This window comes from Nicotiana tabacum, chromosome 22 (genome assembly GCF_000715075.1).
Source record: "Nicotiana tabacum cultivar K326 chromosome 22, ASM71507v2, whole genome shotgun sequence".
Lineage (NCBI taxonomy): Eukaryota > Viridiplantae > Streptophyta > Magnoliopsida > Solanales > Solanaceae > Nicotiana > Nicotiana tabacum.
This window is the reverse complement of record NC_134101.1, coordinates 40347918-40370703: the sequence shown is the minus strand read 5'-3', so window position 1 is coordinate 40370703 and position 22786 is coordinate 40347918. Positions and strand designations below refer to the sequence as shown.

General features: G+C 39.6%; 2 protein-coding genes across 3 annotated transcripts; one reads left to right on the top strand and one right to left on the bottom strand.

Annotated features, from left to right (window-relative positions):
- The first annotated feature begins 8888 nt into the window (after positions 1-8888).
- LOC107808622 (uncharacterized) lies at positions 8889-17452 on the top strand. 2 transcript variants are annotated; one of them, XR_012704778.1, is made up of 9 exons: positions 8889-9705; positions 11090-11447; positions 11551-11668; positions 11814-11914; positions 13084-13149; positions 13424-13513; positions 14394-14570; positions 16283-16503; positions 16989-17452. XR_012704778.1 is itself a non-coding variant. In XM_075242693.1 (8 exons), the coding sequence occupies exons 1-8, from the start codon at positions 9182-9184 to the stop codon at positions 17025-17027; spliced, it is 1473 nt and encodes a 490-aa protein (XP_075098794.1). In that variant the 5' UTR covers positions 8889-9181; the 3' UTR covers positions 17028-17452. The 2 variants fall into 2 exon arrangements, 1 of the variants encoding a protein (XP_075098794.1); XM_075242693.1 differs by lacking the exon at positions 16283-16503.
- Positions 17453-18683: 1231 nt separating this feature from the next.
- Positions 18684-22196, bottom strand: LOC142175811 (uncharacterized). The gene is made up of 3 exons (XM_075242811.1): positions 21768-22196; positions 21525-21705; positions 18684-18850 (listed from the first exon to the last, which is right to left on the bottom strand). The coding sequence occupies exons 1-3, from the start codon at positions 22194-22196 to the stop codon at positions 18684-18686; spliced, it is 777 nt and encodes a 258-aa protein (XP_075098912.1).
- Positions 22197-22786: the final 590 nt, after the last annotated feature.

Below are 22786 nucleotides of genomic sequence, written 5' to 3'. Positions count from 1 at the left end.
TAAGATGTTTGAAAAGAAAATAGGAAATACCATGAAAGTTTATATAGACGATATGCTCATTAAGTCTTTGAATGCAGGTGACCACCTTAAGCATTTACAAGAAATATTCGACATCCTGAGGAAGCATAATATGAAACTCAACCCCGAGAAGTGCGCTTTCGGGGTCAGTTCTGGTAAGTTCCTAGGGTTTCTGGTCTCACAAAGGGGAATTGAGGTAAACTCCGACAAAATCAAGGCCATAGACGATATCCCAAATCAATTGTCAAACATAAAGGAAGTCCAAAGACTCACAGGAAGGTTAGCAGCTTTGAGCAGGTTCATTTCCCAGTCGTCGAAAAAATGCCATCGCTTCTTCATATTGCTCAAAAAGAAGAATAATTTCTAATGGACACCGGAGTGCCAGCAGGCTTTGAGGGACCTGAAGAAATATTTATCAAGCCCTCCATTTCTCTCGAAACCAAAAGAAGGTGAAACATTACTAGTCTACCTCACGGTTTTAGAAGTTGCGGTAAGTGTGGTTTTAGTCCGGGAGGACGAAGGTACGCAATTTCCCATTTATTACGTTAGCAAAATTTTAGCGGAAGCAGAAACTCGCTACCCACATTTGGAAAAACTTGCCTTAGCTCTCGTAGTCGCCGCTTGGAAGCTGAGCCCCTACTTCCAATGCCACCCGATAGTTGTGGTGACTACTTTCCCTTTGTGAAACATCCTCCACAAACCCAAGCTCTTGGGTAGATTGGCCAAAGGGTCCGTCGAAATGAGTGAATTCAACATAGAATATAAACCAAGGACTGCAATTAAGTCACAAATCTTGGCTGACTTCGTGGCCGATTTTAGTCCGGGACTACTACCTATGGAAACAAAGGAGGCAGTAATGGTGTCGGAATCAACCTCGGGGGTTTGGACCTTATTTACGGATGAAGCTTCGAACGTACAAGGGTCCGGGCTCTAAATAGTCTTAATGAAACCTTAAGGCACCTTAAGGCAGGACATCAAAATAATCTTTTTAACTAACAATGAAGCAGAGTACGAAGCTTTAATTGCAGGGCTCGAATTGGCCCGGGGACTCGATTCCGAGGTTATCGAAATCAAATGTGACTCACAGCTGGTGGTAAATCAGGTCTACGGGATCTTTGATACCAAAGAAGAACATATGCAACAATACGTGATAAGGGTCCAGGCTCTTTTGGCATGATTCCGGGAGTGGTCAATTACTCATATCTCGAGGGAGGATAACGCAAAAACGGATGCATTAGAAAACTTAGGATCATCAACAAAAATAAAAGGATCAAAGTCCGGAATGGTGGTACAACTGATGAGCTCAGTCCTGGATACAGATGGTTACTATGAGGTGAATTCGGCTAGTCTGGTCTGGGACTGGAGAAATGAAATAATCAACTACCTCGAGCACGGAAAGTTGCCCGATGACCCCAAACCATCACGGGCGGTAAGCGCCAAAGCTATACGTTATAGCTTCAGGAAAGTCCAATTGTATAGAAAATCTTTCCAAGGCCCGCTGGCCCGGTGTTTAGGAGAGTCAGAAGCTGACTATGTCATGAGATAAATCCACAAAGGGATATGTGGCAATCACTCAGGCCTAGGGTCTTTGGTACTGAAACTGGTACGTGCAAGATATTATTGGCCTCGCATGGAGCAAGACGCCAAAGGTTTTGCACAAAAATGTGATAAGTGTCAATGCTACGCATCACTAGTACATCAACCGGCAGAACCCTTACATTCGGTTCTGTCCCCATGGTCGTTCATGAAATGGGGGATGGACATCGTCGGATCGCTGCCACCGGCTCCCGGAAAAGTAAGGTTTCTTTTAATTTTGACTGATTATTTTTCTAAATGGGCAGAAGCAGGTTCTTATCAGAAGATCGGAGAACGCGAAGTGGTTGATTTTCTGTGGAAAAATATAATTTGCAGGTTCGGAATACCAAAAGAGATAGCATGTGACAAAGTTCCTCGAAGACTTGAAAATAAAGAGGATCACATATTCTCCTTATCATCCGAGCGCAAATGGTCAAGCAGAGTCAACGAACAAAGTGATTATTCAAAACCTCAAGAAAAGGTTGGAAGCTCCAAAAGGCAAATGGCCCGAAGAATTTCTCGGAGTTCTATGGGCCTACCGAACAACGGCCAAATCGGGCACAGAAGAGACTCTTTTTTTCCTTGTTTACGGTGTTGAAGCCCTAATCCCGGTAGAAGTGGGTGAATCCACTTTGAGATATTCTCAGACAAATAGAGAATCAAACGATGAAGCAATGCTAATCAACTTGGAACTGCTCGAGGAACATAGGGACTTGGCGCATTTAAGAATGGTAGCTCAAAAGTAGAGAATGGAGCGATATTATAATCGAAGAGCCAACTTCCATTATTTCAAAGTAAGAGATTTGGTTCTGAGGAAAGTAACCCGGAATACCCAGGAGCTCAACACGGTGAAGCTAGGTCCAACATGGGAAGGTCCCTACCGGATTTCAACTATCACTGGGAAAGGTTCATACGAGTTGGAGAACCAGAATGAAGACAAGTTGCCAACAACTAGAACGTGGCGCACCTCAAAAGATATTATTGCCGATGAACATTATTCAAGTAGAAAGTATGTGCTGCACTCTTTTTCACTTTGTTCAGTTTTTGTCCCAATTGGGGTTTTCTGGCAAGGTTTTTAATGAGGCATCGACAGAAAGCATACTATGAATACAACAACAATAAGACCTTTGATAACAAGCCAAACAAACAAGCTTCCACTCAGGGACGATTAGATAATCTTTGGTTCGATAGCAAATTCCCATCGGGAAGTTAAGTTTGCTACCAAAAAAGAGTTACCCGGCCATTCACAAGCACAAACCACTAGAGGACTGTTAGGTATTCTTTCGCTCGATAGCATGAATTCCTAAGGGGAAGTAAGGTATGTTGTCGGGTGAAGGATTACCTAGCAATTCATTGGTGGAACCTTCAGAAATACAAGACTTCCAGTGTTCCAATTTGCACTCTCCGCATTCAAATACGGGGGGAATGATATGAAGATACGGCAACAATGACTACCACGTCAACCGGGAAATGAAAATCCAGAAAAAAATGTATCATCGGGACCGGGGACTGCGTAGCCAGCCCCATAGAAACAAGTTGTACAAGATAGCCACAAGTAATGGAAATGTCTTTTCTGCATAGCAAGATACTTATGTATTTCTTTAAATAGAAGGAATAAAATAAAATCCTGCTTTTAACTTGTTTCTTGTACGAACGATGAGCTAACTTTGTCATTTGAAAGTTAAACAAGTACTTCAAATGTTAGTGTCGTAATGAACAGGAGACGTCCTCTTCAAGAGCACCGTAAAAATAAGAGGGCCCTCTCTTATAAAAACCCCCATGTTAAAAGGTTGGTTTCGGAAGAATCAATGCCCGAAAACTAAAATGCCATCGGGGAAAAATACACCCCAAGCCGCACATAAAAAGGATACAAAAAGCAAACCTGCACAAATATTCACAGAAACCCTCATGTATAAGGGAAACTTGCGCAAATATTCATAGAAACCCTCACGTAAAAGGGAAACTTGTGCAAATATTCATAGAAACCCTCACGTAAAAGGGATAATACTCTGAACCAAAATGCTTCGAAGAAAAGGCATCCGAGACTTACACATAGTAAAGCGTGAATGGAATAACATGCGCAGAATGCTTGAGCAAGTGCAAAAGTTAAAGACTTGCATGGATATTCAAACGAGAGTAAGACTCAAATGATACTTGAGTAAAAATATGTCTTTATTTATAATAACGGACCAAAACGATAAAAATACAAAATGGGGAAAGAAAGAAAAAGCTAAACTGCAGCGCCTCCGAAACCAGGAGGAAGAGAAGAATCCGCATCCCCAGGAAAAGTAGTTGTTTCCACCAATGGCTCAACGTTTTCCCCAGTTTAGTCTTCGGCATCGTCACCTTCTGATCCCTCTTCAGTTTCTGAAAACTCGAAACCAGAATCGGAAGAATCTGGAGCATCAGACTACACTGGAAGTCCATTTTTTGCAGCAACTCAAGCTCTCGAGCCCTAGCAATTTTGGAATCAATATCAATGACACCAGCTTTGGCCTCTTCCAAGGTTTTTTTCCTCATGCTGTACATGGAATAAGTTTTTTCAACAACGAAGGAAGTCGCTATAAGTTCTTCTTTGAGTTGGGAAACCTCGGCAGAAAGGCTTTCCCGGGAGGATCTAGCAGACTTGAGGCTGACGTCCAGATCGCGAACAATTGAACTAAAGAGCCTGTTATGCTCGATAGCCTTCCTGTACTTCTCTTCTAGTTGGGCATGTTTCGCCCCCACAGTAGCAAGCTCTTCGATTTTGGAGTTCAAGGCTGCTTCTAAGTTGGTTACTCTTTCGGCAGCAGCATCCTCGCACTCGATTGCAACAAGAACGACATCCTGGACTTTAGCCCATTTGGCCTTGGCTTCCTCAAATCTAACCCTTAGCGGCCCAACTTCTTGGCTAAGGGTTACCATTTCTTGCTCGCTTTGCTACAAACAAGCCTCCAAAACAACGACCTCATTAGCTTTGGTTTCCAGTTCTGAGAGGCGGAGAATAGTTTGATCTCGTTCCACCAAAAGCTGATTTGGTTCGGAAGTAAGTTTTTCCTTTTCATGAATCAACCTTTGAAGGCTCTTAGAAGAAAGAAAGTTGGCCTACAAGAAAAGAAGAAGTAAAACTTGGAATACATCCATACAAAAGTAGAAGAAGTAATGAAGGGAGAAAATAACTTACCATTGCGGCGTTGTGTATGGCATTGTTCAACAAGCACTCTCCCGAGAGTGCCTAAATCTTTTCCTAGTCTTTTTCGAAAGCCAAAGGCTTCAGATAGTTAGCAAGCTCCACCGGCGGGGATAGCAAGTTGCATCCGGTAGAGACCGAAATAGTAACATTCCTCCTCCTTTATGGATCTTCAGAAGGGGCAACATAATTTTGCCCCAAATTCCCCTGAATAGGTTGTGGAAGAGGAATGCCTTCTTCATGGTCAGGTGCGGCCAACGGAGGTGATGTAGCAAATGCCGGTGGAAGAGTGGATGAAAATGGAAATAATGTAGCAGTTGCTGCTGTTGGTAAAGGTAGAGATGATACTGACGGAGTTGAAGAACGAGAGGTAGTTGCATCAAATGCAGTACCGGTTGTTGGATGCTCGCCAACCAAAGATGTCAAAGATTCGGTACTCTGCCCCGCAACACCGGTTACAACAATTGGGGTCCGAAAATGGGAGTTGGCATATTCTACCAAATCAGATTCTCCCCAAAGTGCCGAGACATCGTCTTCAGTTGGTGTAACTATCTCAACAGGTCGAGCATCCTATTGAGATGATGAGGATTGTCGCCTTCTATGTAAAGAAGCTCCCTCATCAACAAATTCTTCATCATCATCAATCATCACAGTGTCTATAACCGGCCCGAAAGGAGGACCAGTAGTCATCGCCACCGGAGATGACTCGGGGGCATCAGTTTTTGCCCTCTTATTCTTTTCCCCGGCCGTGGAGGAACGTCTTCTCTTTGGTTGTTTATCCTCTGGCCAGGGACTCCATAAAGAAGAGTTTGCACCCGAAGCAAGTCCGGAGATACCTGTTCGAGTAAGTGCTTCCTGAAGCAGCCTCGCTGCATCAGCGAGATCATCCAAAATGTCCTCCTCGGATATAACAACAGAGCCCGCAGGTAGACCTAATTGCATGAATAAGTCAGAAGGGTTCAACCAAGTTCTTCATAATAGAAGCGAGGTAAATTAAAATTACCATGATTTTTGGCCTTCCACCCGTATTTAAGGGTCAGTTCTTTCCATAAACTAGTTTCGGGCGTTGTGACGTCCAAAATCTTTTGAATCCACCGGTCCAAACTCGCTACCACCGGTGGGATCCATCGAGTTGCTGAAACATGCGAAGGGTGAAGTGTTGATACGGCTATAAAAGAATATCTAGCAAAAGGTAATACTATACGAAGAACTTACGAGTGCGGTTCCAAGCAAGCAAAAAGGATGAAGCCGTTGTCGGAATGATATCGTTGGTGGCAACTGCAATGAACCATTCCATCCACCCACGGTCGTTGTCATCATCCATGCTAGACAGTAAAGCATGGTGGCCATGCTTGCAAAGGTTTATCATTCTCCCGCGGAAGATTTTGGGGAATAGAGATTCATCATATGAGCTAAGGTTAGCTCCTCTCCAGTTTCTTGGCACAAACGTTGAAGGAAGGCGATCGTCCTCCATACTGAAGGACTTACCTGTGCCAAACACACCTGGTAATGAAGGCAAAGGACCGCAATCATGGAATCAAGCTCTCCGCTTAAAGAAAATGCACCCAACATAAAGGGATACATGAAAAAGTATGTAAAACCTTCCTTGGGAAGGGTCACATGCTCCGATAGATCAGGAGTAATAATATCTAACTCATGGCAGCGATAGTCCTCCTTCACAGCGACAGGATGAATGAAACCCACCGTTGGAGGAACACAGTCTTCGGTTTTATTTTTGTTCTTTATGGAACCAGCACGCTTAGAGGAGGAAGCCATTGAAAAAGAAGATGGAAAAAGTTTTGTATTTGAAGAAAGCTAGAGGAAGAGTAGAAAGCAAGGATGCAAATCAAGAGTTCGAGAAATTATGAAACGAAAAGGAAAAGAATGTGGTGAATAAGTAAAACTTTGGCGGCTGAATTCATGGCCATGATTACCTCGATAATCGACAAAAGCTGTGCTGAATCATGGGATGATGCGTGTTCGGGTCATTAAATGTGAAGAGACGTGCGTCTAATCAACTGCCAGGGACTTTCAGAGGGAGTTGTAGTAATTCCCGCCAAAAAGGTATTTCTTCCAACTTTCCGATAATACAAAATTATGTCACCAGAAAGCAGGGGGACTATCTGTATAGGGTAAAATATGATATAATACGTGGTCATTTAAAAGGAGGACACATGGAGCCCAAGACAGGGATGGCCGAAGACGGAACACAAGCATTTTGCTTGTCACCAGAAATGATAACGTTCATAAAGGCGTGTTAAATGCTCTGCGCCCGGTAATATTTAATAGGGAATATTCTTCAGCATTAAGAGCGACCGTCCGTTACAGAAGAATTTGACATTTATGTTCGCCATTACGTATTCATCAATGACCCTCATAATTGACATTTAAGGAGAACATGATCCTAGGACTTCCTTCCCTAGAGATAGATATAAATATTGAGCCCAGTTATCATTGTGGAGGACACGAGTTTTCTGGCAAAACTTACATTTTATTCTATACAAAGCTTTATACAATTTTACTTCTTACTTTTTGATCTTATCATTGCTGTGCCTGGAAATATTATTCCTGAAATTGTCATCTCTACCGTTTCATCCATATTTCAAGGCTAAGTATTATATATTTCTTCAATTATTATATTATTTCAGGATCAAATTAGTTCACTTGTCTAGAAACCGCGTATAAATTCAACTATACCGTTTTACGGGTAAACACATATCAAAATTTATGATTAACTTTTTTAAAAAAAAAAACTCCAATTGCTCATAACAATAAACTTGTGTTTATAGTTTTTTCTTACTATCTAAATACCAAAAGTATTTGTTTATCTTATCATCTACAAGATAGGAATAAGGTTTACGTACACTTTATCCTCTCAAAACCTCATCATATGAGAATACATTGGTATATTATTATTGTTGTATATGTTTATCTTATGATCCTGTAAATATTTATTTCTTCTATTCGTTTTACAAGAACTTTTTCAATACATGAATTCTCTATTAATATTAATAGAATAGTATTGTAGTACTCGCGCTTTGGACGGCAAAGGCAAACCGCATAACCTGACTTCTAGCCACGAAGGAATAAAATACTTTTCAGCATGCTATACTAATCTCGAGTTGGGATATAAGTGTGTATTTTTTTTCATGTTTGGTTTTTGGCATTAACTAGTAATGAAATAAATTTTATATGAAAATAATGGGGGTGGGTTAAGTACAACAATAATAACCCAGTATAATCCACTAGTGGAATCTGTGGAGGGTAGTATGTACGCAGACCTTACCCCTACCCTGAGTTAGAGAGGCTGTTTCCGATAGACCCTCGGCTCCCTCCCTCCAAGAACTCCCCACCTTGCTCTTGGGGTAACTCGAACTCACAACCTCTTAGTTGAAAGTGGAGGGTGCTTACCACTAGAGCAACTCACTCTTGTTGGGGGTGGGTAAGGTAGTCCATGGGATATTTCAACCTATGCGATATTCTTATCTATCTCACCTCGTAATCAAATGACCCCTATTAAAATTATATACTTGGGGGCGGACGCATATGGGAGGAAGCGATATCATCCGACACCGCTTCGGCCAAAAAATTTATTATGTCTATAAAAATAAAGAATATATAATAATCACGTTTTTTTAGAGAGTACTTCATGGTCCACCGGTCAAGCTTATATTTTGCCTTGTAAAAGTAGTACAAGCATTTTTTGTTAAAAATTTAAGGTTAAGGAGAACTGAACCTACACCTTTATTTGTAATAATATTCAACTAAATTATTGGGCCAAAAATCTTTAGTTTGTGGGAAAATGATATTAAATATTATTTATATACTTTTTAAATTCATGAAAATACGACATCATTTATGAAAAATTTTGCATATATTTGTACATTTTAATAGCTATAATTGAAGTTGCATAGTCATAAAATTATCATAATATATTTAAAATCATAAATTTAAATTTTTTCTTTATATTTAAATTAATAATGAATATATGTGTAAATTATTTTGATAAGGTGGGCTGCCCTAATGGTACGCACCCTTCACTTCTATTAAATCTATTGTTGTTGTATTTTGGCAAGGACCAAATCCTTTTACCCAACCTGCCCGGATGCCAACGATTTGACATCTCATACTTGCACAAATACGCGTACGTACCCCACCAACCGACGCTCTATTATTTTGTTTTATTGAAGAAGAAGCACCCTTCTCTTCTCCTCTTACTTTATTTTCTTCCTTTCTTCTTCATCATCAATTTTCAGCTCATTACTCTGCACCTTCCTTTTTTTTGTAACATACTGATATACATACTTAACCCATATTGCGTTTCCTTTATCCTTGTTAGATATATTAATATTAGTCACTTGTAAGAATTACTACCAATTCTTTGTAATTTTCTTCAGTTTCAGTTTTGACAAAAAAAATATGGATGAATTTGGCGTTTTGGTTGAGAGATATGGCGTTAAAGTTCAAGGCGGCAAGTCAACACCGATGGCCAATTTGAAGGCTAATAAGACCAATTTCACCAATGGCTTTCCCTCAAACCTTGGGTTTAATTCGGGTCAAAACTCGGGTTACAGCTCCGATCCATTTGACGGATCATTTCCGAATGATCTCGATGGAATTTTCCGGTCCAAGAGTTCACAGAATTACGACAATAATGATATTTTCGGTGGCGTTTTTGCTAATTCAAAGCAGCAGAATAATGTTGATATTGAATCAGTGTTAGGCGGTTCTAATAGTAATAATAACAATAACTATGGTGGTAATAATTCGTATGATGATTTTGATTTGTTTGGTACGGCACCAAAGAGGAGTGACTCAATTGATGATTTATTTGGGAATTTGGGATTGAAATCGGATGGTCCGAAGAAAGATCATGCTGGAAAAAGGTCAGAAAGTGATGATTTGATTCCTGGATTTGGTGATTTTAGCTCCCCCAGTTATGGGTATGTATTTAGTTCAATTGTGTACGGTTTAATTTTTCAACTTTTTCCCCTTCTATTTATGTTTTAGACTTAAGACAATTCCAGCTGACTAGGAATTTGTTATGTTGGTGTATTATTAATTGAGTTTAAGTTCTGTGCACTGATTGTGTAAATTTCTTTATACAATCTGGTCCTTTTAAAAGTAAATGCAGGTAACTCTGATGAATAGCATTAATTGAAGTAGATTTTACTGATGTGTGACGAATTCCTTTGTCTGTGCATATAACTTAAGTCCTTGTTAATTTTGAGAGCTGTGAGCTGAAATGGAAGCAGCCATAAGCTGTCTACTTCATACTCCTTATGGTGCAGCCCTTCCCCTGGCCATGCGTGAACGCGGGATGACTTGAGCACCGGACTGCCCTTTTTTTTGGGAGTTGAAATGGAAAGCAAAAAGGTTGTTTTTGCTTCATTACTTAAAGGCTAAAGCATTTGTTAACTGAATCCTATGCTAGAAGTCATTATATGGATTTTTATTATGAGCTGAGAGCTCAATATAACATTGAAAATGTATTTGGTATAGCAAATTGAATGTTGAGATGTGAGAAAATCAGAGGTCGTAAAGAGACAGAGAGAGAGAGAGACTCACAGTGTCTATGAACTAATTTACATAGATACCCTTTTTACTATCTTTTTGTCAGCGAATACTTTTCAAGTGTTCGATAGACTACCGTGTGCCCATAAAATCATAGGAAAAATTTATCTCAGTAGTATCTTGGTATCTTGATCTTGGAGCTGCTTCAGGCCATACCATCTGTTTTGAGGCAAAGTTTAACCTTATTAACACCCAAGTGCTCCATGTTAGGACCTTACCATCTTTGCAAGGCAATGATTATCTTACGATATAACTAACATTAAAAGGGCAGCCCGGTGCACTAAGCTCCCGCTATGTGGGGTCCGGGAAAGGCCGAACCACAAAGGTCTATTGTACGCAGTCTTACCCTACATTTTTGCAAGAGGTTGTTTCCACGGCTCGAACCCGTGACCTCCTCGTCACATGGAAGCAACTTTACTAGTTACGCCAAGGCTCCCCTTCTACGATAACTAACACTGCCATGTAAAATTTCGATTATGCACAAAGTTGTATGGATGTGTAACTCAAACTTATAATAAGAGGATGTCGTGCAAAATCATGGGAGTCAACTAACTTCTGCCACATCATTTAGGTCTTTTTGGCACTAGGTATGTCATGCCTAGTGTGAATGCTATTTGATACCCATGCATTTTTTGGAAAGTGCCAAATGCAATTCCTATTGATTTGCACCTCATTGTTTTTTTCCCATAATTGTATCACGCTGTTCATCCCCAAAAGCATTGTTTAAAAGTCTGTATGTTTCTGTATGTACAGCAAAAAGCTAGAGACGAAAGGTTCTCAGCAGTCGAATTCTTCTAAATCAAGCTCCTCTTCGCCAGATGATCCATTTTTAGTTTTTGAATCATCCACCAGGGAGGCAAATGCTGCTACTTGGCCATTTTCAGAATCATCAGAACATCATCCTGGAATTAGCACTGTAACTTCTTCAATTGACGAACTTGAAGATTTTGCGAATTTTAAGGTTAGGAGTAATATAACTGAACGATCACATGATACTAAAAGGGACACGTATGTAAAGAAGCCCGTGGACAGAGCACAAGAGAAGTCCAAAAATGTAAGAGTGACGATCAACAAACCGAGCAAGACAACAACACCAAAATCTGCAGCTAAGGTATTGGTTAAGACTGTTGGATTCCAAGATCTTATGGGTACTGATTGACTAACCCTTTTGATTTCTTCTTGTGTCATGTTTCTCTCCTTCCCCCTTCTTTCAGGGCCACGTGTCTGCAGATTTCCATGAGAAAGGAAAGCCTGAAGAAAAGAAATCATCATCCATAAGGAAGAATGTGTCGCCTGTGAAAAACTTTGTTGATGATTTAATGTTTTTTGGAGGTGATCATTTCTGCAAAAGAAGATACTAAATTTTGTTGAGGAATTAATGCGTTAGAATTTATTAATACCAGAATATTTCATTCGTTTTCGTTCTAATAAATTATATTATTCCCGTTCTTATTTATTAGTCTTTGTGCACATGCAGACTCTGCTCCTTCCTCTGAGGTATTTCAGGAAGTTGAAGGAGAAAGTGAAGAAAGACGAAGAGCTAGATTGAAGCATCATATGAAGACCCAAGAGCGCATGGTAAAATTTCTACTTAAGAATCTTGTAACTGTCCCTTCAGTTGAGTATTGTGCTATCTTATCCTCATTACCCGCAATAATTTCTTATTGTTGGATGAGTATTGTGCTAACATATCCTCACAGCATGAAATAATCTTCTTATTGTTGGATCCATTAAATCATCCCTGATTCTGTGGAGAGAGAATGGTTTTTAAGTTGGTTGATGTGTGGCTGCTTGAGAAATTCAGCTATATTGGGAAGAGGAAGATCTGTATACGAGTTGGTCAAAGGTTTGCTTGTGCTTCTCGTTAATATGAGATCTTTTCTTCAAGTGAACTAGAAAAGGCTGTTCTGGGTGATAAGTTTGGCTTGTGATGTGGTATTTCCTTAACTTCTCCTACTAGATGCTGAGGTTTATATGTCTCTCTAACTCATGGGTCTACCTGTAGTTTGATATAAAGATAGAGATATAGCAGCTTTTATCAAGTACTACACATTGACTACTTGATGCCCTAGTGATTGTGTCCTCCCTTGGAACTGTAGAGTACAAAAGAGTTAAACCATTTCTTTTAAGTTGGTTGGCAAATCAAGAGAAGTTTCAAAGTATAATGTGTAGTTTACAAATAATCATTCTTAAAAAAATGCAAACAACTCTCTGGTAGAACGAGATAAATTCTGGAGATTGTTTCCCGGTGTTTCCGAAAGAGTAAAGAGGCTGTTTCCGAAAGACCCTCGGCTCAAGAAAACGAGAAGAGACAATATATAAACAGTTTGAATTAAGGATAATAGAAAATCACCGGAAATAGACAAGTAAAAAAAAATCAATGTGAAAAATCAAGTGGAGTTTGTCAGTACAAAGTCTTCTCAATATCTGATGCTACATTTTGAACAACTCTATGTTTTAGGAATTGAACACAAATTTCGCCATTTCTTAGCACCCGTAAGTCTGTAACCTAATTTTACTCATTTCCCAAATCCTAAAGTTTAGTTTATGACAAGCCTGCCTTCTAGTCTGGTTGTTATTTGCACGACCGAATGCTTGTGCGTGGGTGCATATGTTAAATAACTGGAATGCTACTCCAAGGTGTTATTTTGGTGAAGTTGCATTGAAGATTTTTTCCCCTGCGAGCTAAATATGTGTCTCATTGGGCGAGTTTTACGGTATCTGATTCTTCTGCTTTATGTGATCAGGCTAAGGCTTTGGCTGAGAAGACTCAGCGCGATCTTCAGTCTCAGAATGAGCAGGAAGAGAAGCATGTAAGTTTCTGATGATTGCTAGAGCTGTCAATAACTGATTTTCATGGGTTACACCCCTTTTTTTCTGGGAAGAGAGTTAAAGGAAGGAAAATGAACGTGGAAAATATCCTCCACCATTTGCCCTTCGGCTCCCCCCCCCCCCCAAAACCAAAGAAAAAAATCTCTCTCCTGTTTGCTTTATCTTTTGATCGAAATTCACATTATGCATTCAACCTGCTCAAACATTCTGTATAGCTTATTTCCTTTTGATTTTGGAACAAACTGCTTGTTGCAGAGGCTTGCTGAGATGCTGGACTATGATATAAAACGTTGGGCTACTGGGAAAGAAGGCAACCTCCGCGCATTGCTGTCATCACTGCAACATGTATGTAATCAGCAAATCTTGAAGTCAACTTAGATCTATTAAGAATCTTTCAAGACATAATTAGATCTAATCTACTATCTCTCAAGCCAGTTTAGATATTTTCTGAAATTAGTTTGATCCAACCCAGTAGTTTCCCACAAGTGGGGTCTGGGGAGGGAGGGTAAGATGTACGCAGCCTTACCCATACCTTGGAAGGACATAGAGGTTGTTTCCGAATCAACGCTTAATTTATGTTGGGTAAAAAGGGAATCAAGCTTGATCCTTAAAAGTCCTTAAATTTCGCTATATCTAAGGAGGCAAAACTGCACTAGATTTGCTTCTTACAATTGTAGATAGGGGTAGCTCCCTGACACTAATGTAATATTTTGTGCATCATCTTTTTACCTTGTTGCCAGTTTAATGGTTGCTCTAGCTTTGCATCATATCAGCATTCATTAGATTACCTGTCTTTTATCTTTGATGCCATGTGGTCTGGTCGAATCTGTTATTTCTGATCTATTGCTGTGAGAAATTGATGCCCGTCCATTCAAATCCAGTATTTCATGGATCGTTATACACAAAGCAGCAATGCAAACGCTAGAAGGAGATGATATTTCATACTGGTTTCTTCTGTTGGTAGCTTCTTATTATATTGCTAGTAGTTATGGGCTTTTGCACATTTCACTTAGTTATGACCATTGTATCTGCAATAGAATATGGCATCTAGTGTCATGAAGGAAGTAGTTATTTGCAACTATTGAATGCACAACTATATCTTATAATATAGCCAGTAGGTATGGGCTTTTACAAAGTTCACTTAGTTATGACCATAGTATTTACAATTTTGAAATATGGCATCCAGTGTCATGAAGTAGTTCTTTGCAACTTAAATGCTGTGCAGGTATTGTGGCCTGAATGCGGTTGGCAGCCAGTTTCTTTGACCGATTTGATCACTTCCACATCTGTCAAAAAAGTTTATCACAGGGCAACCTTGTGTGTCCACCCAGACAAAGTTCAACAAAAAGGGGCCACAGTTCGGCAAAAGTATATTGCTGAGAAGGTTTTTGATCTTCTGAAGGTAACTGTATATGTTTAATAAGTTGTTAAGCTCACATTCTTTATTCTTCTTTCCTGACGTTCATATGTTCAACAAGTACCCTTCATCATTATATTTTAAGCAACCGCAAGGCTGCGATGCATACATCATATGTGCATATGGGAAGCTACAAGGAGCTGTAGAAGTAAGGGCTATTTGGTTTGCGTACTAGTTATTTATGGATTATAATGTAGGGATTGTGTCTGTCGTAACTATTGATGTAGGGATTATTATGTGGGAATGTTAAAAACATTAAATGTTGTGCAAAAATTACTACTTTGAAGGCATTTATGTCTTTAGATAGTGTTATCCAGATATTGTGGATACATATAGTTTATTCCACATTCTTTCGTGCATAAAATAATACATAGATTCCCTCATTAGGTATGTTGGTATTACGTTTAATACCACCAACCAAACACTGCATTAGTTATGCACGGATTTATCCTTACACGGTCGACGAAACAATGCATTAATTGTTGAGAGACTATCTTTTCTTATGTGGCCAACCAAATATTATACTATTACTTATGACCAAATGGCTCCTTAACTGGAGTAAAATGTGGATATATTAGGTACATGGTATGGCCAGCCCCTTTTTAGGGCAAATAGTAATAAGGTTTCTAAGGGGTCGTTTGGTTTGCAAACAAGTTATACTGCGATTATTATGTGGGGATCAAACCATGGAAACGAATCTACATCATTAAACAATAACGAAATTATTTAGTGGATACATTGTTTATGGTAGATGTTTGGTTCAGTGACTTAAAAATGGGATATACGGGTATTATATAATACATGTGTTTGGTTTTATAATTGATAGACGTGGATAAACTTTTTTTAAACCTTGGCATTTTTAAAGGATTTTGGAGAAGGGCACTATTGTCATTTGTTTGTTTTTTTCCCGATTGTTATCCCACATTGAATATGGTTTAAAGATAATAACAAAATCGTGGTCTAGATAAGCTCGGGATTGCTTATATGAGAAATAAAAATTCAACCAAACACGGGATTAAATAATCCCACATTTCATCCACAGGATTATTATCCCTTACCTCGTGAACCAAATGACCCCTAGAAGTGTTGCTATCCTTAGAGTGAACCGTTTTTCATTTTCTCTGAGAAAATACATAACTTCAACCAACTCAATGTTCAAGACTTCACCTTTTTGGATGAAAATTTGATTTTGTTGCTATAGCTTGTGATCTTGTTAAAAGTTCTTATTCTGTCGATTAGTTAGGGTTTGATATGATTCAAATATGATACTGGGGAAGAAAATTCACTTAATATACTAGGTGCACTAACGATGCGCTATAAGTTTAACTCAAACAAACCTGATAATTAATACTGATAACTACTGATCCATAAACATAAATGCTGCCTGCTAATGCAATATAGTCTTTTTGCGGTGTGTAATTATGATTTTTGCTTACTTGCAAATAATGACTGCATTGAAGCATTGCTGGTTGAAGGGGCCTGAAATAGTTAAGAAATTAGAATATAAAGAGGAAATTTCAATTTCAGAATTAGCGATTGAGTTTAGATATTACAACTCAGGATCATTTTCTTGCTTGCATTTAAGAGAATATTTTGCTTCTGAAGAACTCTAATGTAAAGGATTTGAAAATGTAGAATTTAAAGTTTGCTGTTTGTCAAACAATATGAATTTGAATAATCTTCGTACTGAATAACAGCAGTAGAAGCTTGATTTGTACAAAAATTCAACTCATATTTTTGGAAACTTCTGAATGCGACAAAGCAAAAGCAATCAACTTTAATAGGAAACATCAAACAAGGCAAGAAGGTTTTGCTGTCTTCTGGGAAATGGAGGCAGAGTGTCTGGTCAGGGAGGGGGAGAGTAGAGAAATAACAGTTAGCTGCACAATTCGGACACCAAACTTGACACCAATCCACTGTAAGCTTCTGGCTGTATTAATTGTATGGATCCATACACCTTCCATAAGGATGATGCAAATAATGACATATGATGGCACTAGATTAGGGGGAGAAAAAGAAAAGAAAAAAAATATTACTGGTTACTTCTTACGTGTTTCCACCTCTCTTCTGAAATAACTACTACATCTTTATAGTATTCCATCTCTGCTGGGAAGTAAATACTACATCCTTTCCTATTTGTCACTCAATGAAATCCAGCTAAAAGAACAAAAAATAGGAGGGGAAAAAAGTAGATGAGTACTCTATGTTTGTAATGTATACACCCACAGTGTGTGACAAGATCTAGTACTACATTTCAAATGTGCCATTCATTAGTCTGTGGGACAGATTTGGATATGTGTTTCTCTAGTGGGGAGTGAGTACTGCTATCCATTCATATCCTATAATATGCATAGGAACCATCAGGTATGCTGTTCTGAATGTAGATCCTGAATTTGACAACAGGAAGCGTGGAATAAATTCAATACAGAGGAGCTAAGATGAGTTCGAGCTATTTATAAGGTCTCCTTTTGTTGAGAAAGCAGATGATGGCCTACCTTTGCTTGAAAGTGAAGCGACAATGTACGAGTGCTCAAATAGTTGTGCAAGTTGGCTCGACTTTGTTCTTTGGTGGACCGACATGATACTGAGATACTGAGTTGCTTCACATGGAATTAGTGACGTTCACAAATTTGCATGTTTACGATCTTCGTCAATGTGTTAAGAACCCCACAGCTTTTGTTGTGTCATTTTTTTGTTTTGCAGTTGTTACATATATATGGAAATCTTCATCAGCGAGTCCCACTTGCTCTGAGATATCAGAGCAGTAGGTTTTTGTGCATAATTTGTTGAATTAGGTGAAACACCATTGTTGTTGGCATGTTGAATATGATATTGTTATTGATCATCTATCCTTGAATTCGTGATAATTTGGTCTTTTTCTTATGCATGAATATGATTTTTGATGCCATGTTAGATTTCTAGGATTGTGTTTCAAACTGAGGTTGAGAGTTGCCAATAATGTCCCTGGAATTGTTTATTGAAAGGACTTGATTTGACCATAGTTCTGACTGTTTGATTTTGGGGAATCGCCTGGTGATGTCATTGTTCCCCTTCTTATTGTCGGTGTCACTGTATAGCTGTTTAATTATCCGAACTAAAACTTGCATAGCACTACGCTCTTTCGGATTGTAGAATATTACAGCGAGTCGTTAAGTCTGTGAACAACTTAATTCGTATAACTTGAGGGCTAGATGAATTTATTTGGAGCGAGATTGGACGTTAACAAAGTTACAGTTTGATTAGGAGTAGGAAACTACATGGAAATACAGCGAGGTGTTAAGTCTGAGAATTGTTCTTTGTTTACCTTAATTTTCCTGACCCTGCTTGTATTGATCATTTTTGTCCATTTTCGAGTGGGGTAGTGGGGAGTATATCGATCGATAGATATGTATCATAAACAATTCTAAGTTCATATTCAGTTTACAACATACCCTGTATTATCCTACAATGTGGGGTATGAGAGGGTAGTGTATACACAGTTCTTACCCCTACCTTGTGAGAATAGAGAGGTTGTTTCCAATAGACCCTCGGCTCAGGAAAGTATAAGCACCACATTAATGAAAATATAGACAAGAAAGGACAGTGCCAAAAAGTCATATAAAAGCAGAATAAAAACAACAAGACAGTAAATTGATCAACAATAGGGCTGCTTATCGGGCGGATGGGGCGGTTATTTACTCTTATTGGTTATCGGCCTCGGTTTAGCTCTTATCGGGTGGTTTATCGGTCTAATTCAATCTGTATTGCGTGCATTAATTGTTTGTTGACCGTTGTGACTCAAAATAAAATTCCTATGCTCAGCAGACTACATTCCAGCCTATAAAATACAATAGATGAGTCCATTACATCCCAAAGCAGACCACATTACAGATGAATCCAGAATACATGTCTTTCCTCCGCCCACAACTGCAAAGGAAAAGTCAATGCTCCCTGATTAATTCTGAAATGATAAAATTCCAGTCTATATTCAAAGTGAGTCCAGAATACATATTTCAAAATGATTAATCCATAAGTGAGCAGACTATACAGAAATGTTTGGCCTGCAGCTAACGCCTAACAGTGCTTGAATTTCTGCAGCTTCAAAGTTCAAACAACAGCTTAATCCATAAGTGAGTAGATCCCTGTAAAAAATATGCATACACCAAATTTCAGCATTAGGCAACGAAGTAGAGACTGATAAATACTACTGTCTTGATTCTTGTTTGAAGCCCCACTTTCACCCATCACCTTATCACTTTGTATATTTTCAGCCATGCTATGAGTCACTGCAACAAGAAAAGAAAAGGAATGAGAATAACAAGTTGCTTAATAGATATTTATACAGGTACTGTCAAAATCGATCTCAAATTAGATGAGTTTTGTGAACTTTAAAACATGCTGTTGATTACTGTTGCTTTTAAATTTTGTATATTGAGAACGGAGTCAAACATCCTAAATTTTGTATGCTTTTAAAGTGAGAAATTTCTGATTCTTCACAAAACTTGTGTTTATGTTTCAAAACAGATGAGTTTTTGTTTATGTATACTGAAGTAAGCATCTGAATACTTTGAAAATTGAGATGCTCTTTGATTTTAAAGACATCAACAAGAAAAGAAACTTACCATCTGCTTCTCTGGCTATGGCGAGAGGGAGAGGCGAAACGGCGAGATGGAGAGGCGAGTCGGCGAGAGGGAGACGACGAGTCGACGTGACCGCGAGAGGGAGATGGCGAGTCGACGAGATAGAATACTGGAAGTCGACGAGATAGAGTACTGGTGGCTGCTGGTTGAAATTTAGGCATTAGGGTTTCTAAATGTCTAATAGTAAATTAGTAATAGAGAATAGAGATAGAGTACTGAAAGTGGAAGAAGGGTTTTTGATTATTTAATATATATATATATGGATAAAAATAAATTTTATATATATATATATATATATATATATATATATATATATATATATATATATTCTTAACGGGTTAACGGATTATCCGTTAAGAAAATTGAATAATCCCCCCTCCACAAACCGATAAGCTGTTAATAAAAAAATTTTAATCTGTTCCCCGTCCGTTAAACCGTTAACCCGATACGAATAAGCCATCAAGCTTCGGTTTCGGTTTGGTTTTCGGTTTCGGTTTCGGTTCGGTTTTGAACACCCCTAATCAACAATGAAAGAAAACAACGGTTAGGCAAAAAATCTACTACTAACAGAAAGTGAGACTGCGCGTCAATACTATTGTTATGAACACTCTAGACTACCTACTCTACTACCCTAATTCTCGACCTCTATACCTTCCTATCAAGGGTCATGTCCTTGGTCAGCTGAAGTTGTGCCATGTCTTGCCTAATTACCTGTCCCCATCTCTTCTTTGGTCTACCTCTACCTCTCGGTAGGCCCTCTAATGTCAACATCTCACACCTCCTCACCGAGGCGTCTGTGCTCCTCCTCCTCACATGATCAAACCACCTAAGCCGCGCTTCCCGCATCTTGTCCTCAATAGGGGCCACACCCACTTTATCGCGAATAACCTCATTTATGATTCTATCTAACTTAGTGTGCCCATATTTTTATATCAACATCCTCATCTCTGCTACCTTCATTTTCTAGACATGAGCGATCTTGACTGGCCAACACTCAGCCCCATACAACATCATTGGTCTGACCACCACTCTATAGAACTTACCCTTAAATTTTGGTGGCACCTTCTTGTCACACAAAACACCGGAAGCGAGTCTCTATTTTATCCATCCCACTCCAATACGATGTGTGACATCTTCATCAATCTCCCCACCCCTTTGAATAATAGACCCAAGATACTTAAAACTCCCTCTTCTAGAGATGACCTGCGAGTCCAGCCTCAAATCCCATTCCCCTCCTAGAGTCTCGCCACTAAACTTACACTCCAAGTATTCTATCTTGGTTCTACTCAAGTTGAAACCTTTAGATTTCAGGGATTGCCTCCATACCTCTAATTGCGCGTTCACACCGTATCGCGTCTCGTCAATCAATACAATAATATCTGCAAATAGCATGCACCATGGCACCTCCCCTTGGATATGGCGCGTTAGTACATCCATCACCAGAGCAAATAAAAAAGGCTGAGTGCCGACCCCCGATGCAACCCCATCATAACCGAAAGATGGTCTGAGTCCCCACCCACCGTCCTCACTCGGGTCTTTACTCCATCATACATGCCCTTAATCAACCTAACATAGGCAATAAGTACACCTCTAATCTCCAAACATCTCCACAAAACCTCCCTCGGAACTTTATCGTATGCCTTTTCTAAGTCGATGAACACCATATGCAAGTCATTCTTTCTCTCCCTATAGTGCTCCATCAATCTTGTAACAAGGTGGATGGCTTCTCTAGTCGAACGCCCCGGCATAAACCCAAACTGGTTCTCGAAATTAGATACACTCCTCCCCACCCTTAGCTTTACCACTCTCTCCCAAACTTTCATAGTATGGCTAAGCAGCTTGATACCCCGATAGTTATTGTAATTTTGGATATCACCCTTATTCTTGTACACAGGAACCATCGTGATTCACCTCCACTCTTCGGGCATCTTCTTCATTCTAAAAATGGCATTAAATAACTTAGTGAGTCACTCCAAGGCTTCCTTGCCCGTACTCTTCCAATACTCCACCGAGATTTCATCTGGCCTGGTCGCTTTGCCCCTACTCATCTTACATATAGCCCCCTCAACTTCCTCAACTCTAATCCGCCTACAATACCCAAAGCCACAATGACTCTCGGAGAGTCCCAAATTACCCAATACAATGCTCCTGCCCCCCTCTAAATTTAAGAGACTATAGAAGCAGATCTGTCATCTCTGACGGATAATCCCCTCATCTAACAAAACTCTACCTTCTTTGTCCTTGATGCACTTCACTTGGTCCAAGTCACGCGCCTTCCTTTCTCACGCCTTGGCTAACCTAAACAACCTCTTATCCTCACCTCGGCCCTCGAGTTCCTCATACAAACGACTAAAAGTTGTAGTCTTGACCGCCGTAACTTCTAGCTTTACCTCTTTCTTAGCCAACTTATAATGCTCCCTATTCGCCCTCTTCTCCTTCTCGTCTCCGCTTTCCACTAGCTTCAGATACACTGCTTTCTTGATTTTTATTTTTTCTTGCACCTATCCATTACGCAACCAGTCTCCCTTGTGACCACCAGAGTAACCTTTTGAGACCCCAATACCACTCTCGTGGTTTCCCTAATACACTGCGCAATCATAGTCCACATAGCGCTTGCGTCCCCACTACTCCTCCAAGCCCCCATAGTCACCAACTTGACCCCCAACTCCTGCGCTTTAGCTTCCGTCAAGGCTCCCCACTTGATCCTATGTTGGCTATACATCGCCCTCTTCCTCCTCTTCCTCGTGATCTCGAGATCCATGACCAGGAGCCTATGAAGGGTCGAGAGGTTCTCACTCGGGATGACCTTACAATCCGTGCAAAGACCTCTATCGGACTTCCTACAGATTTCATAATCAATCCAAGTCTCGGCTACCGAACTCCGGAAGGTGACCAAGTGCTCTCTGTTCTTCGGAAAACTCGAGTTTGCTATCACCAAATCAAATGCTCTAGCAAAGTCCCCTGTTTCTATCTCCAAAACCAAAGTCACCATGCACATCATCATAACCCCCAGACGTCGCTCCAATATGGCTATTGAAATCTCCTCCTATGAAAAATTTCTCGGTATGCGGGATACCACGCACCATCTCATCCAAATCCTCCCAGAAATACCTTTTGACTTCCTCATCCAAGCCTTCTTGCGGTGCGTACGCACCGATTATGTTCAAAGTAAAATCTCCAACAACTAGCTTAATAGTCATCATCATATCATTCACCCTCCTAACCTCCACCACTAGTTCACGGAGGTCCTTATCAACAAAGATACATACCCCGTTCATGCCCCCACCCTCCCAGAATACCAAAGTTTGAAACTGCCCACATCCCGCGCCTTATCTCCTACCCACCTAATCTCATGTACACAAGCTATTTAGGATTACTTATATTTATATTTAGGATTCAGTTTGTCAAGAACAATTACTTATATTTAGGATTGGAGAGAATCAGTAATGAACCAATAATGAGACAAATACCAATATATAATCAGGGAAAACCTAAACATAATAGGTAGGCGGAATTGAACTGCACTATTTTTTTTTTTTTTTTTTTTATGGTTATGACATCTCAGTGTAACTATTTGGACTA